This window comes from Aulonocara stuartgranti (genome assembly GCF_965226115.1).
Source record: "Aulonocara stuartgranti genome assembly, chromosome: 5".
Lineage (NCBI taxonomy): Eukaryota > Metazoa > Chordata > Actinopteri > Cichliformes > Cichlidae > Aulonocara > Aulonocara stuartgranti.
The window spans coordinates 31,666,636-31,680,247 of NC_138943.1; the positions used below are offsets into that span (position 1 = coordinate 31,666,636).

General features: G+C 37.0%; 1 protein-coding gene across 4 annotated transcripts in view; it reads left to right on the top strand.

The window, feature by feature from the left end:
• Positions 1 to 330: 330 nt before the first annotated feature.
• mitfa (melanocyte inducing transcription factor a) overlaps positions 331 to 13,612 on the top strand; it is a 35,075-nt gene continuing 21,793 nt past the window's right edge. For 2 of the 4 annotated variants that reach the window (XM_082532106.1, XM_082532108.1), the window contains exon 1: positions 331 to 470. In XM_082532106.1, the coding sequence (XP_082388232.1) occupies positions 457 to 470 (14 nt within the window). In that variant the 5' untranslated portion in view covers positions 331 to 456. Of the gene's footprint in view, positions 471 to 1,902; positions 2,382 to 13,612 lie in introns of those variants that run through there. The other 2 variants (XM_082532109.1, XM_082532107.1) reach the window with 2 other exon arrangements.

Genomic DNA, 13,612 nt, shown 5'->3' on the forward strand with positions numbered 1-13,612 from the left:
ATTTTACTCTTGGTCCTTGGACCAGCTCATCAAAAAGGACCCTTTTAAACGTGCAAAATTTCTGTTTCAACATTTTCTGTTACCTACTTTCATATTAAATTGTCAGAATGATAAGAAGATCTACTGAATTCTGTCATTTTATGCAGCCTCTGCATTCTTGATGTAAATGGGGTGCAAAACTGTTCACCATCACAGCTCTGAATGGAAAAAATGTTGCCTGATAACAGTACTATTGCAAAATTCCAAAATTGCTCATTCTCCTTCCCTAAATCAATATGTTCAATTAAATCACGGAAGTGGAGACATCTGTCACTCGTCTTTAGGCCAGCTCATGAGTGAGACAGCGTTGTGTCACTTCTTACATTTTAGAGCTCTTTAAAAAAAGAAAAGAAAAAGGAAAGGATCTAATTTCTCAATCTGAAGCAGTGGTAAACGGTGAATCCTGGAGTCACTGTCATGAAAATAAAAAGGTAAGAAACGTCCTTGATTCTCTGTAAATATATCTTCTTTTATTTTGGGTCGATGCACCTCTTGGGTTTAGAATAAAATTCAGCTATGTTTCCCTTAATATTATGTTTCACGTGCCCATTTTTTCTACATTTAACTGAAGCTTGTTTATCATTAACTAAATTGGAACTTCATACCAACAACTGGCAACACATCAGCTGTGTGTCTGTGCTGCACATGCATGTAAATCTTTTTCTTAAATGCCGATTGTAGAGAAATGGCTTGTGGTTATACAAAATCAAAAGGCAAAAGGTTTTTGGAGACTTTGAGATCTTAATTTCACAAACAACTCTGTGGGACTAATTTTGCTGTAGACATGATCCATTTATTTATATTTGTGATGCATCAGTTCATTATTGTTTAGTCAAATTTCCACGGTGGCACTAAATATGTGTTCAATCAATTTAGGAAACACAGGTGTGCAATTATAATAAGATAAATGATAATCTGCTAGGGCATGTTTATGCATATATGCAATTACAAGTCACATTTCTTAAAGGTTTAGTTATGACAGATAGTTGGTTCTGTATTTAAAAGTGACAAACACATGCAGATGTAAGGAACAAACTAACCACAATGGAGAAGCAAAACATGACTAATGGCATTTCTCTTTTTTTAAACCAGTTAAGCTTAAGTATTGTTACACAGTGGCCATATTCACTTTCTGGGATCATTATGACTGGTGAAAATATGTATAAAATGTGTCCTTAAAGTTTTATCAAAACTCTGCTGTTCCAAAACATGTTTAACAAAACATTTTCGGGGAGATTTATTTTAGCTGTTTTTCTGTCATCTTGTTCCATACTGCAATAAGGAGAACAACCCAAACACAACACACCTATAGAGTGAAGTCTGAAACATTTGCACCAAGAAGGAGGTCAGTCACTGTGGCAGAGGGGCAAGTAAAGCAAAACAGTCCAAAAAACTCAACTAGGAACATAAGGAAACTAAGTAAAATGCAAAAACTCATACCTGAGCAAGAAAATGGAAACAAAAACTTAGAAAAGTTTGATGTGGAACACTGAAAGACAATTTTCCAACAGTATATGGTGTAACAGTGTGAATAAAGCTAAAAGACGGAAGCAAACTAACCAACATTCAATAAAATCAGAGATTCCAAAATAAAGTAGGAACTAAACAGAAACCTCAAACTATGACACATGAATGCACATCACATGACTATCCATGTACACTGTGCATCAGCATGTTTTTGTAAATGGGAAGAAGATCGTTGTTTCCTTAATTATGACAAAACACGTAGGATATTGAGTGACTGATAAGATCCACTTGTGCATCTTATCAGTGGGTGAGAATGTGGGTGTCTACATGTTTGTTTCCAATAGTCTTTTTTTGGCCTGTCTACACTTAAACAATGTAAACAGTGTTTTAATATCCTCATCCTTTAGCATTTCATATCTTTGAAAAAAATACATTGTGGTTTGTCAGGGACTAAGCAGTAAAGCATAAAGGACACAGGTGGTTTTAATTCAAAAAACGGGTTTTATTGACCCAAAAACATGAAAATATATTTAACAAAGCCAAAACTTAAACAGGCAGACCAATAAAAGAGGTCAACTCAATAAACTAAACTCAAGATAATAATTAACAAAACCTCAAACAAACATATGACAAACTGACCTGCTGAAATGACACACAGGTGACCTTAAATACTGGTTTAGCTAAACCAAATGACACACACGGGGGAAACAAGATGGCTGCCATATAACCAACTAAAACAAAACAATTAGACAAACATGAAACACCCCCCAGGCAATGAAGCATGTGGTGCAATCCAATTAAGCTGTCAGTGGTACTTCAGGTCTCCCAGCCCTTTGCCACACCTTTGCCAGACAGGAGGAGAAGCCAACCCCCAGGTAACTCAAACAAAGAAAGATGTATTAATATAACATAAAACAGAACTTTGACCTTGCAAGGTTAATGTGTGCACGCCATATAAACATTGGAAGGTGTGATGGAAAAATAAATACATTTAATAAAGAAACAATATTGAACAATAAGTAGAATATTTTAAAGTAGTGACTGTATTAAACTAAAGTGAATCAACGGGTGGTGAGGTGTGGAGCTTACCATGTGTGGCATGCCATCACATGGTTGTAGTTGTATTCATTGATGGATTAGTACATAGAACAGCAGCTGGAATAACAGCTGTTATAGCAGGAGAAAAATGAACGTGAGGACACAGGCCTGAGAAAACAAACTCGAGCTTCCATTTAAAATGGGAAAAAATACATTTAAGGAAAGACCATACTGTAACCTGCCTAGCATGTATGCTTTTTTTACAATTATATGTATCAGAATTTCAGACTACTTCTCGCTTAGTACTAGAGATGGCACGATACCACTTTTTTTTACGTCCAATACCGATATCATAAATTTGGATACCTGCTGATACTGATATATATCTAATATCCAGTATAGAGTATTTTATAATCAATAAAACCTTCTCTTTTTTAAAATATCTTGCTGCATTTTGTATAAGTTCAAACTCAAGTTTAAAAAATAAAACTAAAGCTATTCTGGTATACCTGTATGCAAAAAATACAGTGTACCCAAAATATTTCATAGTTCAGCAAAACTGATCAATCTAATACTCCATCCTCCCTATTCTGGTATTTTAAAGAGTACTTAGTGGAAATATTAAGCAACCTAACTAATAGGGTTCCAACTCCCAGCAAAAAAAATAAATAAAAATAGGGACACCCCCCCCCCCCCCCCCGCCCGCTTCATAATGCTTAATTGACGTAATTGATTTTAATTTAATGCACGTGTAAAAAAAAAAAAAAAAAAAAAAAATGCACAGAAATCGATAATTTTTCTACAATGATTGAACATATTCACCATCTCTCTACAACAGAACTGCAGACTGCACAGATGGTATCTTCCCGAAGGAAAAAGTACTATAGCTTAGGGTATATTAGACTTAATAGTTACTATATACAGTAATGGATTTTGATACATTTTACATCAGATAAAAACTTTGGTTGTAAGATTCAGATAATTATTTATTAAAAGCTAGACATGACAATTTGAAAGAAAAGCATGGTTTTGTGCCCTCCCTTCCCCTGTTAATGCCCTACCTGCCCCCCTGGCTAAACTTTGCTAGATCCGCCCCTGCACAGTTACCAGCTGTCAGCTAAATAGAAAAGGATCCTGGTGTAGAAAGTAATATTAAATAAATTCTAACAACAGCTTAAACGTGCTACTGTTGTTTATCCGCTGGTTTCCTCTTTCTGGCGCAAAGTGGGCGCTAAACAAACAAGAGAGACGGGAGTCGCGACAGAAACGCTGATCAGCTGATCATTGATCAGTTTCATGATTGAAGTAGCAGCAGGAGGGGGAGAGAGAATGAGAGGCAGTCAATCCATATATCGGTTGTTAAGCTTAGCCTGGGAATGCTTTACAAAAATTCAGAGATGAACTTACACACTTGCTTTACCTCTCTGGGATAACGTTCTCGGAGATTAAGTGCTGGTTTGGAAGCACGTATTGAGGCTCCAAATGCTCAACCAGACCCCGTAGGGTGTACATTTTAGGACATCGTCAGGTCTCAGGAAAAAAGTCATCAGGTCTCAGGCAAAAAAATCGTCAGGTATCAGGAAAACAAGTCGTTGGGTCTCAGACAAAGAAATGTCAGGTCTCAGTTCTCAGGAAAAAAGTCGTCAGGTCTCAGAACACGAGCTATCAGACGGAGAGAAAATCTTCCTACAGGTGGCGCTGTTGTCATGTGCCAGCCGAATTGATTTCCAAATACGTCATCAACGTGTGACAGTGAAAGAACGAAAAGTCATAGACTATGTGCACGTTAGCATATGCTACTTCCCGTGCAGAAACTTTTTTTTTCTTTTTCTTAATTTTTTTCTTAATTTTTTTTTAATATGAACTTTATTTAGAACAATAACAATGACAATCTCAAAGAGACAAGCGACATATTAAATCAATCAGAACAGAATCACATCTCCTATACACCACAATGAAATCGACAGTAACTGAAAGTAAACATACATACATACACACACATATATATACATATATATGCATATACATATGCATACATACACATCCATATTCACACATCTACATAATAATAATATAAAAAGATGAATAACCAATACAAACATAAATAAGAATTAAAAAAAAGAATGAAAAACAAGGAACAGAAATAAAGAAGACAAGGGGGATCGTAAAATCTCTAAAAGTGAGGTTCCATAAACAAGACTCATAACTTAAATAAGGGGCTAAGAAAAATCAAACTCTTCTAAAAATCTATGCAATTTGATTGCTTGGGGCTTATTTATTAGCTTAAGAGATTTACGGAACAGGGAGAGGTCGTTTTTAAGAGCAGGCCATGAAGGGGGGGATTTAGCATATCGGCATTTATGTATGTAATACTTTGTTATAATAATGAGATTGTTAATTAAAAACTCACTATTTTTGTCCTTAAGGATTACTCCAATTTGAATATTTTGAAAAGACCAAAAATCTATATATCCATACTGGGACAATATTAGGACATGGAGAGATTTCCATAAATTCTGGATTGTCACACATCCATAGAACATGTGCTCTGTTGTTTCCGAAATTATTTTACAAATATAACAGTTGTCTAACACAAATTTAAATCTTTCTCTCATAAATTCATTGGAGGGGTAAATATTTTTTGTAGTTCTAAAATGGACTTCTTTAAATTTGGGGGGAATTGGAAATGTTAAATATTTGGTTCTGATCAACGAGATCTCAGATTTGTTATAATCTTTAAAGACGAGTGAATGTTTTGTCCTACCTGGATATAAGGTGTTAACCAAATACCTCCTCAAAAACTGATTATTGCATTTTCCATTAACCAATTCAAGACCATCTAGTTTAACTTTATGCAAATTTGGAGTCTGTATATTTGAAAAATTGTTCTTTACCGTATTTACAAGGACTGTTGGGATATTCTGTGAAACCTTTTTATAGAGCTCAAACGAGCAACTCATGTCATATTTCTCATTAAGCCTGTTTAATTCAAGTATATCTCCATTTTCATCCATTATATGTGTCACAGACCAAATTTGTTTTGTCATCCATTCTTCCACAAACATAGATTTCCCCCGATTCAATATCACCCTATTATTCCACAATGGAACATTGTGGGGACTAAAGTTATGTTTAAACATTAATTTCCAATTTAACAAAACTTGTTGATGAAATTTGGAAAGTTTTATGGGTAGTTTAGAAATTTCAAAATCACATACTAAAAGGAATTGGATCCCCCCAACTTTGTTGAAAATAAGAGATGGTATCAAGAACCAGATCTCATTATCATTTTTCAAGAAAGATCGTAGCCAATTAATCTTTAAAATGCCATTCATTATTTCAAAATCGATTGCTTTTAAACCCCCCTCTTCATAATCTTTTATCAAGTCCCTGTTACTAACATAATGATGTTTATTTTTCCATATGAAATTAAAATTCACCTTATTGATGTCTTTTATAATTCTTGGTGGGATGGCTAGGGAATAAGCTGGATAGATTAATCTGGACAAAGATTCAACCTTGGTCAACATTATCCTGCCGAACAACGTTAAATCTCTCTGTAGCCAATGGTTCAGAGTTTTTTTGCATTTGTCAATTGTATTCTGAATATTCTTTTCTTCACTATCAGCCATGCATTTAGTTATCCAGATTCCAAGATATTTGATTTCATTTTTGACAGGTATATCATACAAAGAAGAGTGAGAACAATTGTGGATACTCATGAGTTCACATTTGTCCAGGTTCAGGCGTAGTCCAGAAGCACCAGAAAAGATCTTTATTGTATCTAAGGCCAATGGAATTTGTTCTTTATTTTTTAGAAAGACTGTTGTATCATCGGCAAGCTGACTTATTATTAATTTGTGATTATTTATGTCTAATCCTTTGATGTTTGAGTTTATGACAGTAATAGCAAGTAATTCAGTGGCTACAATGAATAAAAGAGGTGAGATGCTGCAGCCCTGCCTGATACCTCTCTCCACCCTGAACCTGGGACATGTGCCTTCTGAAAGAGAAACACAACTATTAATATCAGTGTATAACATAGTGATCATATCCAGAAATGCATCACCAAACCCAAAATGTTTAAATGTCTTAATAATAAAAGTGTGTTCAATAGAATCAAATGCTTTATGGAAGTCCAAGAACAACATAAAACCATCATCCTTAATTAGGTAATTGTAATCGATGAGGTCCAAAACCAAGCGGATATTATTTTGGATCAACCGTCCTTTGAGAAATCCTGATTGTGTTGGGCTAATTATTTCAGAAATACCTGTTTTTAGTCTTGTTGCTAAAACTTTTGTAAAAACTTTGTAGTCTGTATTTAAAAGTGTTATAGGTCTTAGATTACTTAGTTTTTTCTTATCTTTCCCCGGTTTTGGAATTAATTTTATAACTCCCTGTTTCATTGTTGTCATAAGCTTCTTTTGATTTATACATTCATTTATCGCACTGAATAATAGTAATTTTAGGTCTTCCCAAAAGTGCTTATAGAAATTAGTTGTTATACCATCTGGTCCCGGTGAGCGATCAGATGCCATGCTCTTAATAGCAAAATCAAATTCTTCTATAGTTAGGTCTTCATCACAAATTTCTCTAAAATTATCATCAATTACTGGAATCCAATTACTGATTTTGTCAAAGAAGGAGGTGACATTTTGTTCTGAGTATGAAGACTTATAAAGGTTACTGTAAAAAGTAAATACTTCATTTGAAATGCGTTTAGGGTCTGTACATTCCTCTCCGTCGATTATTAGGTTACATATTGAGTTATATTCTTGTCTACGTTTTTCTAGATTGCAAAAATAGGCAGTGTTCTTTTCACCCTCTTCTATCCACTTGGCTTTGGATCGCAAATAAGCAGCCTTGGCTCTATAAAGGTACATTTCGTCCAATTTAGATTGTAAATTATTAATTTTTCCTTTTTCTTCCTCAGTCCAATTCAATTTGCCATACAGATTCATAAGTTCTTTTACTACATTTGATTCCTCTTCTTTTCTTTGTCTGTTTAACTTTTTACCAAATGCAGTTGAGGTTTTTCTGATTCTAAATTTAAGATATTCCCATTTGAGTATCAGTGTATTGATGGCTTCATCATTCTGAATATCTAAAATTAATTTTTTAATAGAATTACAATACTCCTCATTTCTCAGCATCTGACAATTAAATTTCCAATAATCCTTAAATGTGTCGTTTTGGTCTTTGCTTTGTAGTCTCAGAATAATGGCGCAATGGTCACTTAAGGGGACTGTTAGAGATGACTGTTTCCTTAACATATTGTAAAATTGAGTTGGATACCAACCAATAATCAATACGTGACCTGCTTTGACCATTAGGTTTGTGCCAGGTGAATTGTTTTACATCTTCGTTTAACACTCTCCATACATCTATTAATTTAGTATCATTAGCGAATTTTTCAAATATTGGGTTTTCATGCTCTCTTGAAAACTTTGAAGGCCATCTATCCAACCATTCATCAGGAGTCACATTGAAATCACCTCCAACTACTATATAATCAGTAGGGAATTTGGTATAAAGTTCCTTTATAACTGTAGAAATTTGATGCAGCAGGTTCTTATTCTCTTGATCATTGTTGTATCCATAAACATTAACCAAAATAATCAGAGTATTATCAATATTTAACACACAGGCAACCCAATGTCCATTTTTGTCTGCCATGTTGCACAAAAACCTACCAGGACATCTGTTGAAACAAATAGCAACCCCAGCTGACCTGTTTGTACCATGACTAAAAATTTTTTTATCTCCCCATTGTTGTGACCAAAATTTCACATCAGATTCCTCAGAATGAGTTTCCTGGAGAAAAAAAACAATTTGCCTGTTGCCCCTTGCAGAACAGAAAAACAGCTTTGCGCTTAATTGAGTCTTTAAGTCCCCTTGTGTTAAAGGAAAAAAAGAAATATTAGTTTTTAATTGGAACACGGAACACATGAACAGCTTTAAAGAGGAAGTTTAGGAGATGGAGTAGGAAAATCTTGAGGTAAAAGTCCCATCATCCGAAATGTTCCACTGTATATTCCTTTCGTAGTCAGATGTCAGCCCGTACCTGGAGTCTCTACCCTGATACGTTTGCCTTCTATGAAACCAAAAGGACCCCTGAAGCCTGCAGCCTTGCCTTCCTTCCGTGCCTGGTCGATTTTTGGCCACAACGCTTGTCTGGATCTCCAGTCCTCTGGGGTCAGGTCTTCAGCAAAGCGGATGCCTTCTTCTTTGCACACGGGAGAAGCCTTTGTTCGCCTCCAGATGTCATCTCTCACGGCACGTCTCACAAACAGAATGATTTGTCGATGCTTATTCTCCACCGCTCTTCCCACTCTGTGGACAACATCAACTGCTTCTTCCATCTTCATCTTTAGGTCCGGAGCAATCCTTCCTAGAAGTTCCACCACTTCTTCTCTGATATTTTCATTTGTTTTCTCCTTTTTCCCTTTGATACGAAGACACCATCTTCTTTTGTATCTTTCCTGGCTCAATACACGATCCTTAATATCGTCATTATCTTTTTTGATTGATTCCATCTCTTTTTCCAGGTGTTTTATTTTCTTTTTGCATTCTTGCAGCTCCTCTGAATTAAATTGCACCGATTTAGCGATGGAAGCCAGCATGGCGCTATGTTGTTGAATTTGTTTGCTAACTTCGTCCATGCGGTCATCAACACGTTTTCCAAGACTCTCAATAGCTTTCAGTATAGTGTCAGTGGATGTGTTGGAGTCATTATCACTAGCCGTACCTTTTGCTTTTTTCTCCATATGTGGTTTCTCAGGAGTATTATCAGGGGTTGTTAACAGTCTGTCCCTCTTGTTGCTGCTGGAATTAGCAGTTTCCATCGGAGCTGGGTAGTCATGCTCGCTGTTTCTCTGGGTTGTAAAAGGGAGGTTTTTCACTGCCGGAGGTTTCGTGTTGTTGGTTTTCTTCATGTTCGGGCTGAAACGTCGTCAATATAGCTCAAAGGGGTGGATTTTATAACTTCAAGATTAAAACATCGGGACTTTAGTGAGGAGTTCAGATGGATGCGACTGCTCAGTCCGCCATCTTGCCCGTCCCCTCCCGTGCGGAAACTCCTGTGGGGAGCTTTGTTTCCGGTGTCCTATTCGCGCCTTGTTTACGGTCCAAAACAAGTTAAGCAAATGAATGAATCAAGCGGCGATTTACATTTCTATAGATGTCTTGGGCATTTACCTAATATATGTGTAAATGATGTTCATTGACTTGACAATATTTTCCCCCCGCGCCTCAGAGCAAAAGAAAAAAGGGATTCAAATTTTATATTTCTCAGTATCTGTAAACAGCAGTCCCTCATTTATCGCGGGTGTTATGTTCTAAAAATAACCAGCGATAGGTGAAATCAAGTAGCCAATTTTATTTTTTGACGCTGAAAAACGTTTCGTGGACATCGTGGACATACAGTACTGCACTTCAGAGTCACACTGCAGCGATTCTGTACTGTACAGGAGAGACGTCACGGAGGAGATCGTCTGCAGCGATCAGGACGCAGGACAATGTGACGTAAAAAAAAAAAATAAGCATGCAAACTTGCACTAAAAAATCTGCGAAACAGCGAGGTGAAAGGTGAACCGCGTTATAGCGAGGGACCGCTGTAATTTTGAAGGTAAGTCACAACATACCCTTCGTAAATACTAAAGTATAGAAACCCTTACCAGCAATCATTCATTTTTTGTGTGGCTTTTTTTTCACGGTTTGTTAACATGCTGTGTGGGTGTGTGCTTGACTAGCTGATCTCGACATAATGGGGGAAACATCTGGTTTGACTATTCTTCACCTGCAGTGTGAATGCTGAACATTTGCCTGTTTAAATCATAAGACCAGTCACTATACAGAGATGTGCTTCTGAATGTGGACGATGTGTCTTCTGCTGCAGTAATGCAGTTCTGCTTGTGTTGAGTGATGTAAACAACTGATCGATCTAAACTCTTTAAACGTCAAAATTGATCATTAGATTTTTTATGACACAACAGTGGTGAGTGTTCCCACCTTCTGCTCTTTGTAACTTAATGCAATCTTTCCGTTTTCGAGTTTTAGACCTGATTTTGGAGTATATCTTCGCAGTAGCGATTGACCGCAAAGTAAAGCAACCCTACATCCGGTCTCAAACCAAGAAGTTAGCATTTTCTTGTGCACAGGGTCTATTGACCTCACCGGAATACTACCACAGTTCATGCTCCTAACGACACAACGTAAGTTTAATTTGCTCTCCCTTTTGTCCATACTTGTTGGACAGTTGTGTTATATTAAGTTGCGGTTAGGTTGTGAAAGTTACATAACGCATATCAGAGAAGGAAAGCTAATTTTGTACGATAAAATAAGTCAGCACTATTTTTGTCTGACTAATTCCTTCTAGCTAGCGACAGTGGTGTTGAAACGCGATCTAAATTTAAACTGGTTAGTAATTGTTTTATATACGTTTCAGCGAATGGACAAGCTGAAAGCTTACGAGGAGCCTGCATCCTTTCTGTCGCTGTTTTCTTTATTTCTCTTTTTCTGTTGCTACTGTCAAGATATTTTGTGATCCCGATATGTTGTTTTTTGTTGTTGTTTATAGATTTGCTGGAATATGTCATCTGACGAAGATGAAAGGAGTATCCGACTTTGGCTGGTTTCTATGACTCTTCCAAAAATACTTTTTTTAATCAAGCATTAAAAATAAATGACAAAAGTACAACTTATTTAGTAACTACTGTTCACCTCTTTCATACATACACCTCTGTATGTATTATTGTAGGTTCTACCTTACAATATAAAGCGCCTTGAGGTGACTGTTGTTGTGATTTGGTGCTATATAAATAAAATTGAATTGAATATCAAAGAAGTGTATTTTTTTGCTACACTCCTCCTCTTCCTCACACACTGCTGAGTTTGTCCTGGTGGATGATCAGGGCTGCAAAGCCTCACAGATGATGTGCAGCAGTGGGTCCCTCAGTCTGTCCTCACTCTGGACACTTGCAGTTGTCACACATGGAAATCAAATGTGTGATAAGCTGCAGGATTCAAACACAAGTGTAACTTATTAATACATGTTCATACCTTTATTACACAATCAGAGAGAAAGAAAAAGAGAGAGAGTGCAGGACAGACAGGTGACAGTCTCAGGTGTACACACTGCTACAAAACGGCACCAGAGAAGGAGGATTTAGTGTTTGTGTTATTACCAGTGCTAAACAAGAAGAGTTCCCAGATGGTACAGTGGACACATGTGTGACTCCTGTGATTAAAGCATCTTTCTTTCAGCTTAACGAGTGAACCGTCAGCTCGTTCAAACACACGTTAAAGTCCGTTTGGCTCGACACCACCGGACAGAGGCAGCAATATAACATAGCTAACATTAACAGTGCAGTGAATCCTGCTTGTGCCGTGATATTCAGGACTGCAAACCGAGCAGCATCACTGACTTTCAGCTTGTGTTTGTGGATATATTACTGAACTTAATTATCCATAAAATCATCACATTCTCTGTCAGATTAAGGACAACTATTGAACTGCATATATTTTACAGTAAAGGCTTTAAAATCAAGTTAGTACAAACATCGCTAATATTTGTAACTTTGCCGACATGTGGCCAACAGTAATGTTTCAGTGTTCTTCGTTATTAAACATTTGCACATAAATAAGTGACATAATATTCAGTACTTACTTTTGAAAGTTTAGTCTTCGGTCGCCCCGCTTCTGCCGTCTGCCGTATTTCTCGGCAAAATTATCCACATCCATATGAATTGTGGGACATACGGGACCCCTAACCCCACTTCGAATTGTGACAGCCATAGTCGCGTGGCGGTGATGTAATAGGTCTCAAAATGCGTACTCCAAGCATGCGGTCTCTTAATTGGGACACAGCCGTTGTGTCGTTCGGAGCATGAACTGTGGTAGAATTCCGGTGAGGTCAATGACCTTATGTTCTTCCACTGTCACACACGTTGATGACGTATTTGGAAATCAATTCGTCTGGCACATGACAACAGCGCCACCTGCAGGAAGATTTTCTCTCTGTCTGATAGCTCGTGTTCTGAGACCTGACAACTTTTTTCCTGAGAACTGAGACCTGATGTTTTTTTTGTCTGATACCTGAAGACTTTTTTCCTGAGAACTGAGACCTGACATTTTTTTGTCTGAGAACTGAGACCTGACATTTTTTTTGTCTGATACCTGACTTTTTTCCCGAGAACTGAGACCTGACATTTTTTTGTCTGAGAACTGAGACCTGACATTTTTTTTTTGTCTGATACCTGACGACTTTTTTCCTGAGAACTGAGACCTGACATTTTTTTGTCTGAGACCTGACTTTTTTTTTGTCTGAGACCTGACTTTTTCCCCGAGAACTGAGACCTGACATTTTTTTCCTGAGACCTGACATTTTTTTCCTGAGACCTGACATTTTTTTCCTGAGACCTGACATTTTTTTCCTGAGACCTGACATTTTTTTGTCTGATACCTGACTTTTTCCCCGAGAACTGAGACCTGACATTTTTTTGTCTGATACCTGACAACTTTTTTCCTGAGAACTGAGACCTGACATTTTTTTAGCCACTTTTACTTACTTACTGTTACTGTCTATTGCAAAAGCATGTGATTTTTTTTCTCATTTCTTTTGTTGTATCTATGGAAAAAGCCAAAGATAACACAGTTTAACAGACAGATATAAAATTGTACTTGCACCAGCAAGATGATTCCCAAAGAAGCTGAAAACTTGGCATCTTACAACGTGTGTCCTTAAAACATTTGAGGAAACTAGGCGAGGCCTTGAAATATCTACAGCAGATGAAGAGTATCTGAGAATCAGGTCCTTCAGAAAATGGAAAAAAAATCCAGCAAATTCCTGACACAAATATATCAGGCCGTTCAGTTGATCCATCCATTTTCTGAAGCAGGAGTTTCATCAGAAATGGTCTCTTGAGAAGGGCTGCTCACAAAGGTAGCCATATTTATATATTTAAAGTCATTGGCAAGAGGTCTTATAGAGCGGTGAATCCAACGGAGGAGGCCAGGAAAGACGTACAACAGTGGGTGTCTAAAGCCATCTGTGAAACATGGTGGA